Raw genomic sequence first — 23,004 nt, 5'->3', positions numbered from 1 at the left:
AATATGAATATTTAGGAAACAGTGAAAGCCAACTTTCTATAAACAAAATTTCTTTTTCACCACACATTTACTTAAAAATGTTGTCTTGCTATTTTACAATATTATTCATGATTTTTAATGTTTCATTTTAGATTACTGATTTCTTTCATGATTTCAGTGCCTGAGTTGATCAACTTACATGATTTATTTATTAAATAAAAATAAACTTTTTTAAAAAAAAAACTTAAAAAAAAAATTAAGACTAGATAATTATTTTGATTATTAAGTATTCATCGCCAGTGATAAACAATATATTATTTATTTTATTAATATTGTTCCATCTTTTAAGTTTTCAGTGTTTTGTCATAATCGATCTACAAATTGTTTAACAATCATAATGGCCATTTATTTTTAGATTTCATTTTTTTTGTTTGTGGTTATTAAGCATCTTTTTTTCAAATATATCTCAAAAACTGTATAGTATAACTATTTCTTTGTATTTTGTACACAAACTGTAAGATAAACATTTGAGTACAAAAAATCTAATTTTATAAAAATGCACAGTTGCAATAATTAAAGGTTTAAATAAATACTCACCCTTTCTACTTTCTTAAGGGCTGGACCTGGTTTTTCTGTTTCTTTCAGCTCACCCCATTCCGGATCTTTTTCATCCCTACCCCATTTAGCATATTTCCTTTTCTTTAACATGGCACGGAAATCCATACCACTTGCATCTAAATGAAAAATAATGACAAATATTGATGACTTAGATTGTTTTAATTTATTTAAAAATTTTTCTTAAATATTTCAAAAAGGCTACAATAAATCAAAGTTAAGGTGTTTCTTCACAGGAGTGAGAAAATATACATGATAGCAGTACTATAATATGATTCAGATCATACCACGAATCTGTAAACTGTGTTTTACAAATTAGTCAGTTAACTTAATACATTATTGACTATTGAAAATCTTAAGGAACAAAATTGAATATTTGTTACAAATACACTCCCACAAAGTTATTCAGAAAAATACTTATATTTATTTAAAAAAAAAAAAAAAAAAAAATGAGGAAAGCTTCATATTTATTTTCCACACAAGCAAAAATGTAACTAAAGAATTCTTCCAGTACTGTTTGCTTAATATCAACTTAGGTGTTTTAACAAACTAAAAAAAGCAAATGGTCATACTTAAAAGAGAATATTATCATGATACATGGTTTAAACTTCAGTTAAATTCTATTTTGAGAGAAAACATTGGGCTAAAGCAGATATTTACTCTATTTCTTATTTGAGATGGATTCTGAAAGGAAATAAATAAATGAATACCTATGACATCACCAATGTAACAAATTTTCTGAAGTTTATTTTAATAACAGGTTCCAGAATGTTTCCAAAACTTTATGAATGTTAGTAAAAACATGTAGTTTCTGAAGAAAACTACTATGAAGTACTATGTGCACAGTACTTATAAAATAAAGGTATCTTGGAAAATCTTTGATACAACTTTGCAAAAACTATTTAATGGAGCGAGAAGATTTAGTCAGATAAGATGCATTTACGAATAAAAAAAAGGCAAACCTTTTGAACAACAAGAAAAATTAATTATATGAAAATCAACTAATCAAAGCTTATCATAAATAAAATTATAAAAAAAAAAAAAATTAATACAGGTACAAATAAATGTAGTCCATAGGTTAAACTGACCTGATACATAAAGCATCATTTCAGCAGAGTCTTCACCATGTATATTACTGACAACAATTTTGTACTTTCCTTCATCATTAGGTTTAACTTTACGGATACAGAGAGTAACCAAGTTTGTTTCTCCATCAGTTAAGTATTTAAAACGTCCACCATCAATGATTTCTGTCATACCCTGAAATGGAGAATATCTTTAATTGTTAATTAATTGCAAAAGTGCATTTAATTTTACTAGTTTAATTATAAACAAGTATTACTATATCTAACTAAAGACTATCCCTATCTTCAAATAAACAGCTTAACATTACAAAGTACAAATATGTTTTATCATGTATTTATTATATGTTTTCTGGTAGAATGTGAAGACAGCTTGTTACATTGGTTAGTAATTTGGTTACAAAAATCCATTAAATTCTATTTCTATTAAATGAAAAGTTCAAATTGCAAACTAATCAGTTCAAATTACAGAAAAAATGTGTCCATGTTTTAGTTTATATATATTACTAAAAAGAGAAAAAAACTGTTGAATAAGGCAAATAAAATGATATTTCTGTAAAAATACTAGTTTTTTTGTTGTTATCTGATTGTATACAGATGTACAACAATGATTAATAATTTAAACACAACAATGAGCTTTCAAGGTAGCCACTAAAAATTTGTTCTCCACTCTAGTATGTTCGTATTACCCAGTGAAACAAATGTACTCATGTGAACAGTGTATTTTGTAATAGAACAGTGTGTTAACAAAAATCATCTTTCAAGTTTGTTTGCAATGATTTTAAGAAAAACAACCTGACAAGTTTGTGCAAAATCAACAATCCATAATTTAACATATGACAAAATTTTTGCTGTTTCCAAAAATTGAGAGATAAATGATAATATATGTACACCAGAAGTTTTCAATAACATAACAAACTGTATGTCAAGAACTCCTCTGAAGTCAACCTGGTAATAAACCCAGGTGTCAGAATATCTCGTAGTTTTATCTTTTAGTTTTATCTCGTAGTTGTATAACTTCAAAATTAACATCGAAGTCTTACTGTGTGAATATGTTCATACAGTGAAGTAAACATGTCTGTTACTGTTACTGGCAGATATATGGCCGTAACTTTGTACTCTCAATGAAGGACTCCTTGACCTGTTTCTTTTTAACTTAACAGATTAAATCTGCTTTCATCTTTCAGTGACATAATTTTAAAAAAATAATAATAAATCATGAACACTGGAAGGCTTGAAAAATAACAAATATAAGAAAGAGAGAGATTACCACTTTTACACTTACTAAATGAAGAATGTTTCTGAACATGCTTTCACAAGAGAACTGTAAATTATGGCTGGAGGTAAATAATGCCAACTTAAAATTTGAAAGATGATAAAATTTTAAATGAAATTAAAATTTTATAAGCAAAAAATCATAATAATTAATTCTGTTTAGCATAAACAAATTTTTTTCAATCAGATATACATATAATTGAGAATTTGTAAATAAAATAGCTACAGTGATAATAGTAAAATAAAGAAATTAAATATTAAAGTTGGTTTGGTCAAAAAATTTCTTTGATTATTTATCTCAGGTTAAATTTTCGTACATGGCACCATTGGTATTTTATATATAATATATAAATAATGAAAGTAAGTTGTTGTAGCTTTTATAAGCTGAACTTTCATTGTTTATACATTATTTACCTCATCCTCTTTACAAATGATACAAACAAAAATTACATAATTAAACAAGTATCATAAGAATATTTATTTTTTTATATAAAAAATAAATATTCAGTTTTATATTTTATTATTAACACTAAAAAATGATTAGCTCACCTTATAGAATTTGATGTCTGGAGCTGGATTACCTTCAACTTGTACAGTGATGTAACCAGTCTGATCTGTAACACAAATAGTATAATATGATTTTTTATTTTTTTTAAAAAAGAAGACAAGTTTTTAGAACCATGTTAAAATTATTTAGTGAGATTGGATATGTTGTATAAAAGGAATGCTAACTGTACTACAGGGAGTAGTGTGAGGGGGGAAATAAAATATTTTTAGAGTTTCTAACAAAGGGAGCAAATTGACTATAACCTCACTGGCTAATTTTAATCCTCCTCAAATCAAATAAAGTAGAATTTAGCATGACAATGAAAAAAATTTTCTTTTTTAGAAACATAATTTTCAAGATTTACTGACTTATTATTTCACATGTCAAAAACAATAAATTATTACTCTGATAATATGTTGCAGGAGTAACAATTACTAGAGAATTTATACAAACCATTATGAAACAAGCAATCAAATATTATACACTATAAGAGTGCACTCTCATGCTGTGCTAAACAATTTATTTATTCGTCACCACATACATGAGATAATTTTCTCAAATGCTAGATGTCGACCACGGAGAAAAATAGCAACATTACAGTATTGTTTTTCTGAGGTATTATCAAAAATTACCATCAGACTGTAAAAAACTGGAGTTTTATTTTGAAAGGCCACCATTTCTTTTGTATTCAAGAAAAAAGACTGATCAGCCAAATAAATTGATAAATAAAATATCTGCATCCAATCAAGGACACAGACCTCTTATAGGATTCATTATATAACAATAAACAATATAAACACATAAATACATATCTTTTATTTTTACACGATTGCCCAAAAAGGAGTGTAATGTATTTAGGGTGTATACCAAACCAAAACAAAAATTAACTGATATACTTATAAATGGACATTATTTAATGTTGTATAGCATACGAATGTACTGTTTACAAAGTTACATCTGTTACTACAAATTAATGTAAAAGCATTTTTTTTTTTTATAAAACTATACCCATAGATTTAGCAATGACAAAAAATATGTAATTCAGCAAATTATCATAATAATTATATTTATACTGATTTAAATAATGTTCTTGGATCATGACACACGATAGTTCTTATTAATACAAATGCTTACAAATATTAAACTCATAATCATAAAATATAAATCTGTGAATTATATTATTAATAATTATTACACAACTGCCTTAAAAGGAGCGTAATGTATTTAGGTTGTACATATGTATGTTTGTTCCACCGTAGCATCTCAACGGCTGAACCGATTTAGATGTATGATCCCACGTTGGAATCCTTACGTTAACAGGAGTGTCACAGGCTATATATATGTTTAAATAAATCTAAAAAATTTGAAAACAAACTTATACTATACACAAAATTGTCACCCGCATGCTCTTTAATTATCCTATATTAAACAGCAATGTTTGTCAGCAATGTCTTTTTTGACAGTCGTGTTTTTTAATATTATCTCTTGTTTCCTTCTTCTTATGTGGGAAATAACAAATCTATCAATCCCTAACACGATCTGTATTATTATATACCTTACAGAATAAAAGATCTATTTATTTACACATTTGTCTATTTCCAATAAGTATGACTTGCATATCAGCACTTAAAACAGCATTTAAAAAAAAGTAGTTTTTTATCCAACACATCAATTGTAATAAAACAACTATTGTAATAACCTAATAAATTAAAAAAATTCCTATTTTTTTATAAAATAGTGGATTATATCTACAGTAAATTTTAAATCACAAAATATTTAGATTTTATCTAATTTTTTTCTAATCATTAATTTAAAAGTAAGTACCAACAAGAGGTATTTTTACATTTGCACGTAAATAACGTTTCATAAATATGCTTATTCCAATTTTACTTAGTATAATGAAGGGAAAGCAGTCATTAGATTTACCAAACAACTAAGTGTACACATCACTAAGAGTTAATAGTAAAAAAATATATGAAATTTTTCAATAAAATTAGAATAAAAAAGAGAGATTAAGACCTTCAAGAGAGAGACAAACCTTCAACAGCAGAGTAACTTTCTTGTACATCCACAATAGCTGGAGGACCAGGGTCACCAACAGGTTTAAGCGGTGTACAAGGCTTTTCAATGAGATTTTCAAGATCCTGTAAACTAGGACGACGCATATCTGCACTTGGTCTGCGACGCTGATTATCCAATCAAAAATTCACAACTTGCTTAAATATCTGTCATAGATATTCTAATCATACTTATCTTATATTAACTAAAATTTAATGTTTAGATAAATAAAACTATAATTACATTATTAATTAAATAAAACATAAAAAAAATATCTGATATTAATTTTTTTGTTTAAATTTTATTCATAGGAAGACATTTGGTAGGAAATAGCAATGTTAAATCTACTATATTCATAACTGCATTCGGTTGTGAAAACAAAAATATTTTTTCTGTGAATTTAAGATTCACCATATTTTTTAAAGATTTGTCATAGTGATGGTTCATGAGTCCAAGTTAGTGACTATCTAAAAAAATTAATGTTGAAAGATCTATATAAATATATGAGGGTCCTATATAAATATTCTATATATAGGTCTAAATTCTAAATTTTCATTAGATTTTATACTACAGCAAATGTAATAAAGACTTTTTTTAACCAGTAGAACAAGTATTTCATGAAATTATTGTGATAAAACAATATAAAACTCATAATTTTATCGTATTTCAATAACATTTTTCAGCTATTCTCACTTTATTTTAAAAATAACTAATATCAACCTAATCTAACATAAATTTTGATTTATGAAGTAAGCAAAACTAAATTTTTTAAAAATAATCAAGTGACATAGTATGATCTATTAAACTTGATAAATTGATATCAATAACCATATTGAACAGTATGAATAATAAACAGTATAAATATTTAAAATAAAAATTATTTCTTTAATTTAGCAGTACTTTAAATTATAAAATAACTTAATATACATAAAATAATCAAAATATATAAATTGATAAAAAATTATAATTAACAGAAAATGCATATCGATAAAAAATTTGTAAACTGAAGGATGGGATGATTCCTGTATAAAAATATTTTTAATTATAACAAACTGAAGATCACAGCATTATTTTAAGTAATGCATCCTCCTCGTTCACTGCTATCAACAAAATGATAAAATTACAAATATTACAACAAAATTAAATAATCCACCTGCTAATTTAAAAAAAGTAAATAAATAAAAATAGAAGAATTAAACATGTAATAAAATGGAAATTCTTTTTAGAGACATTAAAAGAGAATATTTTAATGAATCTGGATGAAAAATATTAGAAATTTTACATACCTATTTTGATGGATAATTTTTCATGAAGGAGTATGACACACAGAAATCAAAATGAAAAATAAAAATGTACATGGAAATTGTTTGCATGTATCTCTGTATGTACATGAAAAAAATGTATATACATTTAAAGTAAAACATGTAAAAATTTTGAACAAACAAATAAATTTACAAGACGTATTCTGTAATTTTAATGAACAACTGTACATGGTATATAAAATTATCTTTTACATATAAACATAAACATGTAAATGTTCTGAACAAAACAAAACTAAACAAACAAATTTACAATATAATGGTATGTAATTTAATAAAATATACCAATTGAACAAAAAAAAATGTATATATACATTGTACTCTTACATTAAATTTTAATTTAAAATCAAAGAACAATTTATACAGGTATTTACATAATGTCATCCACAGAATGAATTTGAAAACCTGACCTTAAAAACATTGAATAGATGGATTAAAGATTCCATTCTTTACATATTTACAAAAATTAAATATTTTCAAAAACTGTATCTTTTGTTTTTAACTACTAAAAGAGGAAGAATAAATAAAACAACTTTTATTTAATTATACCTGTATAATAAATATAGATCTTTCAAAACCTAATGTTTCTTTCAATTAAATGCATATCAATAATCTGATTTAACTGCATAAAATTAAGTATAGCCGAAGACTCAAATAATGAACGTAACCAAAGTACTGTATGTTTTAAAATGAATAATGGGGTTTTAAAGCTATGTAATATTTCTCAAGTTTCATGTAAACTGATTAATGTTATACATGAAATGAAAGAGCAACTCAAACAGTTTTAGCTGTATGCAAGCTCTAAAGTCTACAGATTATGGTTTGTGTGCTAGCTTCACAAATGAAATGATATACTGTGACAATGAAGACTTTCTTTATCGTGTCATATTCAGTGATGAATCAACATTTCTTGTTAATGGAAAAGTAAACACTCATAATGTGCGTATCTGGAGATCAGAAAATCCTCATGAAATATTGCAGTGTGAACGAAACTCCCCAAAATTGAATGTTTTTGGTGATGTATCCCGACAGCAAGTTTACGGGCCGTTCTTTTTCACGGAAGCAAGTATGTCTGGAATGAACTATCTTGATGTGCTACAACTATGGCTCTTTCCTCAACTGCAATACGAATCAAAGAACTTTACTTGGTAATAAGATGGTGGGCCTCCTCATTAGCATAATGCTGTATGTGATCGGTTGAATGAAATTACCTTGACCGCTAGACTGGTCACCGGAGACCAGATGACAGGGCTTGTTTAACATGACTTCCACATTCGCCCAATCTAACCCTGTGTGATATTTCTCTTTGGGGGTTTATAAAAGATTAAATGTATTTGCCACTGTTACCGGTTGACCTGCTCTAAGACCGGCTGAGAAACAGGATTGAAGTAGCTGTTGCATCAATTACTCCAGACTTGCTCATTAAAGTACAGGAAGAACTCTCCTATTGGCTGGATGTGTGCCATATGATAAATGATGCTAACATTGAACACTTATAGGAAAAACTGTTTGAGCTGCTCTTTCATTTGATGTATAATTTTTTAATGTAAGCAAAACTTAATAAATATTAAATAACTTGAAACCCCTGATATTCATTCTGAACCACACATTATAATAATTTCACAGAATTCTGTTTTGCTCTAAACTGTCACACTTAGTTATCTAATATCTATTAGACTCCTTATTAGTCTTAAATAATATTCTACAATAAGATATTCTATCCTGTATTTGTCTTGTAAAGTGGTCATACAAATGGTTGCAGATGAATGTTTTTGTAAACAATGAATATACCCCAAACATAAAAATTTTGCAATGTTTCTTTTAATCATACATATCATTCTGAGTTAATTATCAAACATTTTTGAAATATGAATTTATATTTTATTTAAACTTAAATATTTATTTTTGGCCAAAACATTTCTTTTGAGACATTTTATTTCTCATGAAAATAAAAATATGTATGTGAAGTACATAAACTATGAGGTGTGGCTATTAAATAATGAGACTAATGCTGCTACAGAAGAACTGCGCATGCGCTAAATTCATAAGACTGACAGCTGTGTAGCGTGAAGCCTTCTCTTTTGATTGTTACCACTCCAGTTTCTGTAGACATATTAGTCTGGCCGTGGCCTTTGTTTGGATAATATTTGTTTTTTTTTTTTTTGCTGAAAAAATGATAAGTGTCTCATTAGAGCAAAGAATTGTTGTGAAATTTCATATGAAACTTGGAAAAACCTCTATTGAAACTTATCTTTTATTAAAAAAAGTATATGGTAATGAATGTTTATCACTTGCGTGGGTTTTTGAGTGGTTTAAGCATTTCCAGGATGGCCGAGAAGATGTTGAAGATGATGATCAAAATTCAAAGTGATGATTGCTTTTTTCGATATTCATGGAATTGTGTATTTTGACTGGGTTCCTAAAGGTCAAACTATTAATCAACATTACTAATTTGAGGTCCTTGCTCAACTCCATGAAAAAATAAGAAAAAATGACTCGAATTGTGGAAGAACAAGTCATGGGTTCTTCATCAGGGCAACACACCGGCTCACACTGCATTGTATATGAAGACATTTCTAGCCAAGTATAACATCCCAGTATTAGACCATCTGCCTTATTCGCCTGACATCACATCATGTGACTTTTATCTGTTCTCTAAGGTCAAATCTGCATTAAAAGGAACAAGATTTCAGACTGTTGAAGCTGTGAAAGAAAAAGAGCACACGTCATGAAAGTGCTCACAAAAGATTTCCAGCACTGTTTTGAACAATGGAAAATTTGCACGGAGCATTGTAGGGATATAGAAGAGGTGGATATTGATGGGGTTAATAACTAAATATATATAAATTTAAAATAAAATATTTTACAGCATTAGTCTCGCTATTTAATAGCCACACCTCATAAAATAAAAAGTCTCTTCAAATAATAAAAACAAAACTAATTCTTTCCCAATGCTAATACAAACAATTAAAAATTTACAAACAAAACATTTAAAAAAAAATATTTTTAATTTATAATATTCTTAATTTATCTTAAAATTATTTGTCTTTAGGCATGAGCATTATCCATAGATATCTTAGAACCATAAAAAATGTAACGGTGATGAAAATTGTATCTTTTCAAGAAAAAAGTAGTTTCAAGTGATTTGGAACCTATTTTAAGTGCATTACAGAGTATAATAAGTATCACTGTACAAGTCAATTTGGAAAATAATTCTTTTAGACCAATTTTTATAAATTTTTTATGTAAAATTTGACATTATATCAATATAAAATTTCTTCAAATAACACTTTTTAATGAAAGCTGATAATGTAAAGCACTTCAAACAGAAAAGTGATTTTTTTCAGTGTTAAAACTACCTTCATGTGCTAAAAATTCAGTATTTCAAAGAAGTATATTAAAATTATATCAAAGCTGGATGAACAGTTATTGATAAATTCAAATTTGGCAATTAACATTTTTACGAAATAATTATTTTCCAAAAAAAAGATTATTCTTACATGTGAAAACAACAGCTTTGCATTTTTCTTAGGTTTATTTTTAATAATACTATCCATATTTGAAAACTGAGTAACAAAGCAACTTTTTTGTAAAACTGTTAATCAAAGAAGGATGCTTCTATTATTTTGGATAAACTTATTGTTCTTGATCAACATGTCATTTTTCAGTCTATATATAATCTAAAAAATACTATAAACTAATAAGATAAACATTAATAAATAAATAAAGGACTAAAAAATATATACACTAATTAATTGCTGGCATTCTCAGTGTTAATTTATATATAACGATCTAGATCACATTGGAAGAGATATCTATAAATGTAAAAGTGATTAATTGACATCTTTCCAATGAAATATTCAAGATAAGGTAATTAAACAACGTCATAAGTTCTAAAAAGATATGATTGATATCAAATTTAAAGTGAAAGCAGCATTCATCTGCAACCAATTTACAGTTTTGGATAATTATTAAAATTCCTGCATAATTTTCATTTTTTATTTGTCATCAAAAAAGATACTTCTTTAATGTACAAAAAAAAAGTTAAATAGGCAACTCAGTAAGGAATTACTCATAGAAAAAACAAAAGAATAAAAATGATAGAGTAACAGGAAAAATTATTATAGTATAATTTCAGGAAAAATACAAAAAGAAGTAAAATCTTTTTTTCTCATCTAAGAAAAATTAAAATCAAAATTTTCAAATTCATCTATTGATATTCAATATAGAGGGCAGTAATAAATAAATATCTTTGACCATTTAAATTTTTTATTACAATGACAAGACAAACTCTAGATGAAAATACCTGTAAACCATTGAATAATAATCACTACCAAACATATCTTTATAAGAGTTATTTTAGTTTATACAATTATTTAACAGAAGTGAATTAAATTTCAATTTAAATGTAATATTTATAATGTTAATGGAAAAAAACTGACATTGACTGTAAACAGAATAAAGATTTCAGTACGAGAATATTGAAAATGTAAAAGATAAGAAAATAAAATTCATATTTAAATAACTATATACGTTCCAAGCAGTATATAATAATAAAGAAACTTGATTGTTTTCTGGTTTATCATGCCATGTTTAAATCATCAAACATAAGTATATACAATATCCAGCAGTTTTCAAACACAATAAAGACCTTTGTTTTTGATACTATAAAAGGTTAAAAGTTTTTTTAACGTTATAGATAATTTAATTACTTTGTAAAACTAAGATACAGAAAAAAAGTATTTTTATCAACTGTTTTTCAATGATTAATAAAATTAAACTGTTACAAACAAATAATAAATGATCAATTAAGTAATTGTAGGCTTTTTTTTTTACAAAAACAGAATTATTGAACTTAACATACAAAGGATAATAAATCAATATTGTAATACCATGAAAGAGCAATGAATTTATAGGATAAAAATCTACCCTTGAAATATTTACTTATAAAACTAGATTTTAATTTTTATATTTAATACTCTTTAAATTTTACTTTCTTGTTAGCTAAATTATAATATGATAAATATAAATATATAATTCAAGAAGTTGAATAGTAGAAATTAAATAAAATTTCATTCAATCACTACCTCAAACTGATTTACAAGATTTTATCTTAAAATATTATTTAAAAGAATTAAAAGCAATTTTTCTGTTAAAAACAATTCCAGTAACAAAAGTTAACTGAATTCAAATATCAGAGCTCCACATGAGCATACTCTACTCCCTTTAAGTGGATTTTTGCCACAGATTGAGAACCACTGATATAACCAAATAACTACTAGAAAATTAAAACAATAGAATCAGCCAAATTCATTCGCTACTTTATGACGGTTACTAGCAATTGTTAACGTAAAGGTGAAATTTATTCATTGTTAAACTTCAGCGATTTAGATTGATGAGTGAAATTTACTAAAACTCTAGTCATTGGGGTAACAATTCTACCCTATGTAGAACATGAAGATTCTCCTGTACTCCAAGGAGTGCAAGGAATTTTTAAGAAGAATGTTATATTACAGTTTATACACATATGCAAATAATTATTTTTTTGTTTTTAATATTTAATTTAATAAAAGGTCAAACAAAAAAGAATTTTGTCCAGTCAGATCCTAAGCAAGATAGTAAAACGATCAAAGACAGTCCTTCTGTGAGCTGATTTTCCCCTTCCTCTTTTTATCTTTTATTTCTTCTTTCTAGGATGGAACCACCCTGGTTCCATCAGTGGTGTCATGCTGGCAATTTCTAACATCCAGCAAGGCAGCTGCTTCTTCAATGAATAGGGTTGTGACACTTGTGCAGGTAGAGCCGACTAAGCACTCTGTTCCCTTTACAGGAAACACATCTCTAGCAGCTGACCTACAGGGTAAAATCAGGACTCCTGCTTATCAAAAAACCTATTCATTGACATAGGTGGTCATTTAGTGGAATCCAGACTATGAATGAGATCTGTAATTCTTAGAATCATTTATCACCTTACTAGAAACAAAACAGTATTCAGCTAATCTGTACTAAGATTTTAAAGTAAATATAGAGAAAAAAATAAACAATTCATTATGAATTGTACATGATTATTTATGTATTTAATTGTCTATTTATATATGTATATACTTGATGAATAATGATAATAACAAACAGCATTAAAGACCAGAAGATGTTTGTGTAATCAAACAAAATTTGAGTGAATGAATTTAACATGCTTAACAGTCAGAATTATAATACTTCTTATTACTGATCTTGTACAGTAAATAAATAAAAAAAAAAAGTAAACATCTACCATTAGTTTTAGTGGTATATTTAAAACTAAAAAAAATGAAAGTAAAGGTTAAAGTAATAACATTAATAAGAATCTAATAAAAAAGGGAAAATGAAAAATTTTGGGGATTAAATTCTAACTAAATAAAAGTATAAATGAAGCCAGTCTCTAAAAAAAATAATTTATGTATAAAATAATCTAGCATTTATAAAACGGTATTCTCTTTAAGAGAATAAGAGTATGTATCTATCCTATTTAAAAAATAAAAAATAAAGAAGTTTTCTAATTTTTTTTCACTAATGTTATAAAACTAAACAGGCACTCTTTAATGGTTATAAATAACTAACTGTTCTAATCTATTATCTAATCACAACAAAAAAGTAGATATAGTCTTAGTTGAAAATACTAATGCACATTAATGAATTGACAAAATAATATAAAAATTAAAAACTAAAATGGAATCAAATATTTTAATGTTTCTAATTTGACTCCAAATTTTCACTAATTGTTAACACTGTGTTTGCTAAACAGGAATTCAGTCCCATCCTTAACTAAACATAGAAAAATATTACAACTACAGTGGTCCATCAGTCTAAAATATTAAAAAAATAAAAAATAAAATAAAATTTTTATAATTTAATGACTTTTTATATCAGAAAAAAAATCTGACAAAATGCAAACAAAAATTACTACTTTATAAAAAATATAACAAATTTCTAAAAGTTTGTTTTATATTAGAATCATTCTACATCATATACTATAAATAGTAAATAATTTAACAGCTAAATTATTTTTAGTATACATTTTATAATCAATCGATTAAATGAAATAATCATTATTATTTAAATGGTTTTTACAGCAAGAATAATTGCCCAAATCCCAATAAAACTTGCCCTAAAACTACTGTTTAATGTTACCAAGAGATTTTATAACAGCTGATTGTGACTTCAATTATGTTCCAATATATTTTTGTGTACATAGCTGTATGGTATATTTATTAATACCAAACTATCAGCCAGTCAATCACAAACATCCAATGATCAGGTTTTTTTGTAAGAGTTCTGAAATAATAAACTGAATGTACCAAATGGAGCGACACTGTTTGTCAAGAATACTATCCTGGACATGTTTTTATAGTATTTTGAATTAATGCGTCATGTCAGCAGTGTGCTGAATATAATCCATATTATTGTAATCTAATTCTAAACATGTTATTACAGTACCAGTAAAACAGATTATAAAATAATGAACATTCATATCTAGCCATGTTATTACAGAATGATTCATTATTATTTTGCTAGTTTATAAGGGTTATACTTTAAAGCTGTAAAAAAGATATATTATAACAGTTGGTTTGTGATTTTTTATGTGTTGTTTCATAAACACTCATGTTTATAACCATTGTTATTTCTAGCTAATATAGAACAAGAGAATTTAATTATTGACACCATTATTGAAAATCAAAAGTAATATAATAAATGCTATTGGTTTTCCTGGGGTTTTAAGAGGTCAGATTTTATTCATTCAGTATGTTTTGGTTAATGTAATTTACAAAAATATCTGATCTATTGTTGCCTAAAATAAACAACGGTAAAGATTATACATAATAATAATTTAAAAAATCATTTTTAAAATTTAAGTTTTGTTTAATATAAATAAAAAAAATAATAAACAGAATAAAAAAAAAATATATACAAGACTTTAGGACCACATAATAAAAAATATTTCTAAAAATTACATAAGTACAAATGAATGTTAGTCACACCAGTAAAATATTTTGTTAAAAAACCACAAATACTAAAATTTTAGTTAACAAAACTAATAAAAGATTGCTTACATGCATCTATGTTTTCAATAATTACAAAAAAAACCAAAAAAACAGTAAAACAATGACAATGACATAAACATAAATAGAAACATACACAATTGGCAACAAAGGAATGGTATATAAAATGAAATATAAAATACAAATAAAGGAAGCAAACATATATTGCTACAGGGAAATGATAAAGGGTGAAAGAAAATAAAAGTATAGAATAAAGAATAGAATAAAATAAAGTAAAATAAAAGAAAATAAAAGAAAAAAAGAAAATTGTAACAGATTTAAAGAAAAGAAGATATTTGGCTACCTCTTTCTGTATGGGCTTGAAAAAACTATATCACACTTTATACAATAGAAGTACTCAAGCAAACATCTATAAAAAAATTTGAATATATTTAAAATCTACTACAATAAAAAATCTCACGAAATTCCAGGTAAAAACTTATTAAAAATTCCTACAAAAAAAAGACATAGTTATATAAATAAAATAACATGATTTAGTTAATTCACAAACTTCATTGTTAGCTCACAAATCACTTCTTTTTTTTATTAAAAAAAAGGATACATGTTACTATCAAACTGTGTAATCCTACCTTTTCCATAAATATAAACTTTTTCCATGAAATAACCGATTCCACCCATTAAATACTAAGAAGTATTGGCCTTTGATTTTCAAAGTCTGAGGTTTGAATTCTGGTCAGGCATGATATCTTTCATACACCACAAATTTTCCATACTGTATTCTCAGACACAACCTTTAAGCTATGTGAATTAATAATCAACTAAGTAAATTAATCATCGACCAAAAGAAAAAAAATTCTTCTTCACCTAATTACAGGGCCCTAAACTGCTTTACCTATTGGTTTTGAACCAAAACCAATATTATTTTACAATACATCCATCTGGACGTATTGAGAGCCAGGTGAGAATTTTTAAAGATTTACTGGTCAACTGGTCAGATCAAGTGAAGCAAATTACATCTTATTCAAAATGTTGGTCAATAACATACAAAAATTTTATTAGAACTTTCACATGTTTACTCAAGTTATTGCAGAATATATATATATATATACAAACAAACAGGTTTTCTTTAATTGTCGATTTGAAAAGTTAGTAAAAGTTAAAATATTGAAAACTATATTTTGTATAAAACAATATTTGCATTATTCTATAAAATCACAGATTTTACACTTTTAATAGTAACATGTAAACTTAACTAAACAAGGATCTAATTAATGAATTCAACCGAATACGTTGAATTTTTTACAAGAAAAATAAAAAACTGATTCACAATTCACGCAACATTAAAAACATTTGCTTTTTTTATGAAACAAAATTCAAAGTGTAAAAGGTCACAGAGCAAAGGCCAATATATTGTGTTACTGTAATGTATAAGGGATCATACACTGATTTGTAATTCACAGAGTAGTGAACTTTATAAAGACGTCTTGTGAAGTAAAAATCCTCTTACCTCTTATATTAGACATTACAGCCCAAAATGTAAAATAAAAAATGTCTAGCGCTTATTTTTTCTATCAAAAATTCTTCTGATACGACTGTTAGCAGTAATAAGAAGAAATAGTATGAACTCTTAGCTGGATGATACAGAGAATGAAGGAATACATAATTTATTTCATGTAAACTATGGCCATATAAAAAATTCTACATTAATTTTATAACTGTAGGGTAGGTACGATAATATCTGTATAGGTGATATATTTATAATAAATTAAAATCTTCCATTTAATATAACAAGATAATGGATACTTGTGAGTTTCACTTTTTGTGCAACAACAGTACAGCAGATGAATGAAAAATGAACCTCTACGTAACTCTGTGGGTTATACCAAGTAGTATATTATCTGCTTAATCATGATTGTATCAGTACAATCACCTGGCTACCATTGATTTAATCATGCCCATTCTCAGGTAGTACAAAAACTGAGCGGATGACAAATTCTACACCAGCTGTCATTTCAGTAGGCTGCAGAGTGAAAATGTAAGAAGAATTGTCATAAATTATAAGTAGAGCTACAAGAAAGATAAAATGAAGTAATAAATTATATCCACCTGATACAAATTTATGGGTCACCGTGGACCACAGTACAAGATTTAGCTCACCTAATGGTATTTCAAGCTGCCAATCTACATACCCACCTGAGAGAATTGTGAATCAACCCTACCCATTTTAAAGTTTTGTAAATATTTTCAAAAAAATTTAAATTAGCATTTAGCATACATTTTTTTTAAATATGAAAGTTTTTATAAATAATATTTTCTGTATGTCAAATAATTGTATTTGAATATCAAATTAAAAATCTCTAGGTTAAGCTGTTCAGTTCCTTTTTTTGTCAGATCAATATAAGTGTCACTTCAGAGGTTTTAATGAAATCCAAATGTACCAGTTTAAGGATGTAATGTTCAATAGTGGAATACCTATCAGTTATCTCAACTATAAATATCTCTTTATGCATAAATTTAATGAACTTCATTATATTAATGATGTTTACGTTCTAGAATTCCCAGAGTGATATTGAATAACTGAAACATCAGACTTGCACAGATACATATTAATTAATTTATACTTATTTACATCAACCAAGTATGAGAATTCTCAAAAGTTTTAGACAGTGGTAAACCCAGCGAATTCTGGATTAAAAGGAACACTTAGATGCAATGCTTTTTTTTAATGATAGATCTAACAAAGTTTTCAGAATCATATTTGAAAAGTCATAAGTACCATTATAAATTCTAATACTATATTATTCTTAAACAGTCTTCCAATAATATTTTATTTCTATATCCAAAACTCATAAACATATTTAGAGAACCATGGTTTATAAGAAAAGAAAAAGATAAAAAAACATCAAATTAGGTCAATACAGTTTTTTTTTGTCTTTTATGACTTCTCTAAAGAATTGTGTATGGTCTGCTATTTGTTAAAGTACTCAAAAACTACAAAGTACCCTTGTCAGATAAACAAATATGAAAAAAAAATTGTTAAATAAACATTCAGAGAAAATTTAATGAAGGCAGTTTTCTCGAAATATATCATTAATTTACCAATAATTAAATTACAGATCAAACTAATTTGAAAGTTAGTTGATGATTCTATTTTGTGATATTTATAAAAATAAATTAAGAAATAATGAAATTAAGATTAAGAAATCAACTTTAGTATTTTTCATTAAAAACTGATTTGCAAGCTAACAACAATAATTCTGAATGCAACTAATATCATAAAAATTCATAAAATAGATAGAAAAAACGTAAGAGAAACTATGACTATATAGTGTGTGGCATGCACAATGTTGTAGATATTTTAACCGAGCAGTATTAATTAAATATTGTTTGCTATATAATAAGTACATTATAATAAAATTGTCTGTCATATTAAAACAAAAATTGATATATAATATAATATTGTTACATAAAAAAGTAATAAATTAATTAATATGATACATAGAATTAACTTGTATTAATAAAAAAATAATGTACATTGTCTTTTTTCAGTGTTACTAAAAAAAATTGACTACACTACGTATTTGAACATTATGTTATATGTATCGTTAACATAATGCAAATGAATTAGTTTTGAATGTCTAAAATTAGATTTATTAATATTACATGTATAGTAATTAAAAAGAAAAAACTACTTTTTACAGTGAATTAAAAAAAAATCTAACATCATAAACAAATATAAAAGGTATTATACTCATACATAAAATTCTAAAACAAAAACATAATGAAAGAGGAGCAATTTTTACTTAGAAAAGTATTTTAAAATGTGTACTAGTTGATCAGCAAAGTATTTACCCAGCTTTGTTAGATCTACTCTTATATGTAAAAGTATGGGTCTAACAGAACAATAATATGTAGTATAGTTAATTTAATGCCAGTAGTTCAAATATTGGGTTTAGTTGTTTCATGTTAAGGATTTATTATTATTTTTTGGAACAAGAAATATCGATATTAAACTAAATATAAAGTAGCACTGTAATATTACACAAGAAAAACAATGAATATGATGTGTATAATAGAAAGAGTTTTGCGAGTTCATTATTGAGTGAAATGCATTAAGTCACATTTTCCTAATATTTCGATAAATATTTTCTCTTTCCAATATTTCTCAAAGTTAACAGGAATTGCTGATAAATTAGATAATTAATCAGAAGAAAATTGAAAACATATCATGAAGACAATAATTTCACAATAAATGACATATAGTGCAGCCGACTCATCGCATGAGTAAATTAATTACTAACTCCTTTGAGACTAAGTAATATCCTATATGGTACAGTATAGCCTTTTCTTAAACATCAGCCTGGTGTGTGAATACAATAGTATGTCATCACACCAAAATAGGTTTTTAAAAAAAGTCTGAGATAGATATTATAAAATTTATCTTTGGTTACATTTTGTTTCTATGTTTTTAGGGTCAGGGAATCAATTTAAAAATATCCCAATTTAATATTTCAAACAGAAACAACATTAACTGTTATACCATTTACTTACATTTTTGTACACCTTAACATTCTTTGAGAAATTTCTAGTGATGAAAACCTACATTAAATTTGTTCTGTGTTTCTTGAATTTTAAGGTAACAGACAGAGACTCTTGAATTTTGCAACATGTATCAATAAAAGATGAAATATTGTAACAATGACTATGCTATTAATCTAATGTGTAGGGTGCATTAGAAATTTATGAATTCTATCATTCATCTTCTAAGGATAGGAATAAATGATGAAAATTCTACTGACAGTGAAACTATCTTATAGCACTTAATACAATTAACTTTCAATAAGTACTTTCAATGTGAAATACTTAATGAAAAATTATCTATTTTAAAATAATTTTGTAAGACTTGTCTGCAAGTACTTAAAATATGTGTACAAGTTTAGCATTCTTTACAGATTTAACTTGCATGAACCATTCAGAAATCAATTTTGTAATAAAATATTTTTTTAAGAAATATAAATAAAAAATTATTTTTAATAGTTTTGTGAAAATTGTTTGCAAGTGCTAGAATACACTATTATATATAAATAAATAATAATAAAATCTTATGAAAGTACTAAGCCATAGTTTCAGAAATTCTGCTTTAAAATTTTACAAGATAGGTAAATGCCAAAAAAGTAATTATTATGCAAAAGTACTGCTATTTACATATGGCATAGACAGGTATTTTTTGAAACAAAAAAACAGTAATCATTTGATTACCGAATTTGGACAAACACTTCATCTGGTCAACTAGCATACATTTTCATGTTCAATTTGAAACAGAGAACTATTACACAAAAAATTTTGATAACATTTAAAGTTGTACGCATGTGTATACAAACATGAAAATGTAATGAATAAGATGCAAATGAAGATTTGTGCGTATACAATGTCTTATCTTGTGCAATTTTTTTTTAATGTATCTGTAAATAAAACTTAACTACCTTTCATATGACAAACATCCTCCAAAATGCCAAGATGCAAAATCTACTTATAATGAGCCTGATTATTAACAAAAATTCTACGTTTACACCCAACACAAAATTAAACAGATGTACCGCAATATGCAAGTCAATATTTTAATAATTTAATAACTAATCAAATTTATTATTAAAAAAAAAAAAAATCACTAATGTATTTCAAAATAATGGGAATCGAACAATGCAATGAATATTACTATTAAAAATAATAACAATAGCGATACATGATATCAAAAATCTTTTAAGAAAAATTAAACTTTAATTCCGTAAAAATACATATATACTGATATGAAGTTTCAGTCAGAGGTGAAATATTGGTTTTAACATTAGCTCGATTCCCTCGTAATGAAAAATTAATAATTTTTCGTAACATCAATCAGGCATCAGGCTTTTTCAATAACAAAACTACATTTTTATAAAATAATTTTTTGATGTCAACAAACATTATACGTTATGTACATATAACATACATTATGAGAGGGAATTTTCTCCTATCTAACCTGTTTAGCCGGTTCCTTTTCGCCCAGACGTCCTCTTTTCTGTTAAGTTAAGAAAAGAAAAGCATAACAATGAAAAAATGAAATAAGAATAAATTCAGGATAATCAAAAGAAAATAGGTAACAGAAGTGCATAACAATCACAAAAGAAATGAATAAGACAGGAAAAAGCAGTAGGAAACAAGCAACAGACTGGTTCTTCTTTTCTTTGGCATCCTGTAGGCATTAGTTATTATCCACACGAGTGTGCGTAGGTATATGTTAAAGTTCAATGCAAATCCTATTTTAAAAATGCTTATAAATATCTGCTTGAATGTCTTGCAGCGATTTACTTTATTAACGCACTGTACTCCTGAACAAAATTATGCATGATACAAATAATAATAACACTAGTAATGCTAATATTATAATTAATAACAACAATAAAAAATAATAAAAGATAAATCATCAGTAAGCATAAAAAATTAATATTTTCAAAAAATCAAATGAAGGAAAATACTTTTTGTTATTCATTAAACACAAACTGTAATATTATTATCAGTAGTATGATCGCAAATACGTCTCAGTATATTTTTACTGAACTGTATACCGCATTAAATATTTATAAAATACAAAAGAAGCAAAAATAATTCTAAAATCCACAAACATCATTAAAATATTAATTGAGTGATATTTTAGGATATAAGAATACATTTGTTCTCTGTAAATTTATATATATATATATATATATATATATATATATATATAAGAAGTTATTTTGTACAGAACCAACAGTGCAACGATTAGTGCATACAGAAATAGAAAAAGGAATGCCAAAGAAGAAGGTCAGCTTTGTGTTTACAACACAAATCTCACCTTGGGATCTAAAACCTCACCGGGCCGCAATTTTCCAACCTGTAGAAAAATAAATTGAGAAAAGCAAATTAACAAGAGCAAAAGCGTAAAACATGAGATGAACACGAAGATACGATGATACATAAAGATGAGTGAGCGAGCGACTCGTAGCGGCTAGCTGCAGAGCAGATGAGCTGCAGGAGAGGAAAAAAACAATAACGAGAACACCAAAAACAACACAGATGGCAGACGCAGGTTGACAGATGGACACAGGACGACTCCTACCGGCATAGCACGTAACTGATGAAGAGCTGTGGTAAGGAATAACACAGGGGCACAAAAACAATACATGACAATACCCTCATCACTGACTCATTGGACTGATGGATAGGTAGAACTTAGGACAACACAATTACTGTACGATATATGGTTACTGAAACTGAAAAATAATAATTATTATTTATTAAAATAATTAAATATTAATCTCAGCGTGCGATAAGAATAATAAAGTGAAAATATTAAGTAAAAAATTATTAAGAACCGACGTCACAAATGATAGAATAATATTAATGATTAAATTTGTTTTTATTTTGAACTTGGTTCATTGACAAATAGATAATGAATAAATAAATTGCATGAGGCAGAGGCAGATCGAGGCGAGATGAGGCTATGAGAGGCATAGAGAGAGACTAGTTCAATATCTCACCCTTTTCTCTTCTACGATTTCTCCAGGGCGTAACTGCCTACGCTCCTAAAAATATAGAATTCATTGCAATTAAGTAAAGACAAATTAATCAATATGTTGACCACACGAAACACCCTTGTAATGATATAAATAAAGAATAAATTATAATCTAAAACAATCTAAAAAATGGTGTACTGATGTGCTTGTACACTGTCTAAAATTAGAACTAAAACTAAAATATATCTCTAAAGTTGATAAACGTAATAAATAATCATTGAATAAAGAAATCAATAAAATTAAACATAAATTTAACTAATCCATTTCATTAGTTAATATAACTAATCGATTAGCTAACTAAGAAAACTAATGAAATTAACGTAGCTAATTAACTATCAAGGAATGAAATGAAAGTAACTAATCGACTAATTAGGAAAAAATAAAGGAACTAAACTACACTAAACAATAGTACAAACTGAAAAAAATTCATAAAATTATAATACTTGAATTTGATAAATTTAGTTTCTAAAAAATATATCTGACATATTTTTCAGACAACAG

The 23,004-nt window shown here is 26.3% G+C and overlaps 1 protein-coding gene across 50 annotated transcripts in view; it reads right to left on the bottom strand.

Moving 5' to 3' along the window:
• Positions 1 to 23,004, bottom strand: part of bt (projectin protein bent) — a 432,362-nt gene that overhangs the window by 179,139 nt on the left and 230,219 nt on the right. For 47 of the 50 annotated variants that reach the window (XM_075363582.1, XM_075363597.1, XM_075363590.1 and 44 more), the window contains 5 exons: positions 22,468 to 22,512; positions 5,537 to 5,684; positions 3,501 to 3,565; positions 1,683 to 1,854; positions 577 to 713 (listed from right to left, as the gene is read on the bottom strand). In XM_075363582.1, coding sequence (XP_075219697.1) covers positions 577 to 713; positions 1,683 to 1,854; positions 3,501 to 3,565; positions 5,537 to 5,684; positions 22,468 to 22,512 — 567 coding nt within the window. Of the gene's footprint in view, positions 1 to 576; positions 714 to 1,682; positions 1,855 to 3,500; positions 3,566 to 5,536; positions 5,685 to 20,930; positions 20,970 to 21,782; positions 21,822 to 22,467; positions 22,513 to 23,004 lie in introns of all 50 variants that reach the window. The other 3 variants (XM_075363586.1, XM_075363587.1, XM_075363593.1) reach the window with 3 other exon arrangements.

This window comes from Lycorma delicatula, chromosome 4 (assembly GCF_047948215.1).
Source record: "Lycorma delicatula isolate Av1 chromosome 4, ASM4794821v1, whole genome shotgun sequence".
Lineage (NCBI taxonomy): Eukaryota > Metazoa > Arthropoda > Insecta > Hemiptera > Fulgoridae > Lycorma > Lycorma delicatula.
The sequence above is the reverse complement of the archived record's forward strand: the minus strand, read 5'-3'. Positions and strand labels throughout refer to the sequence as shown.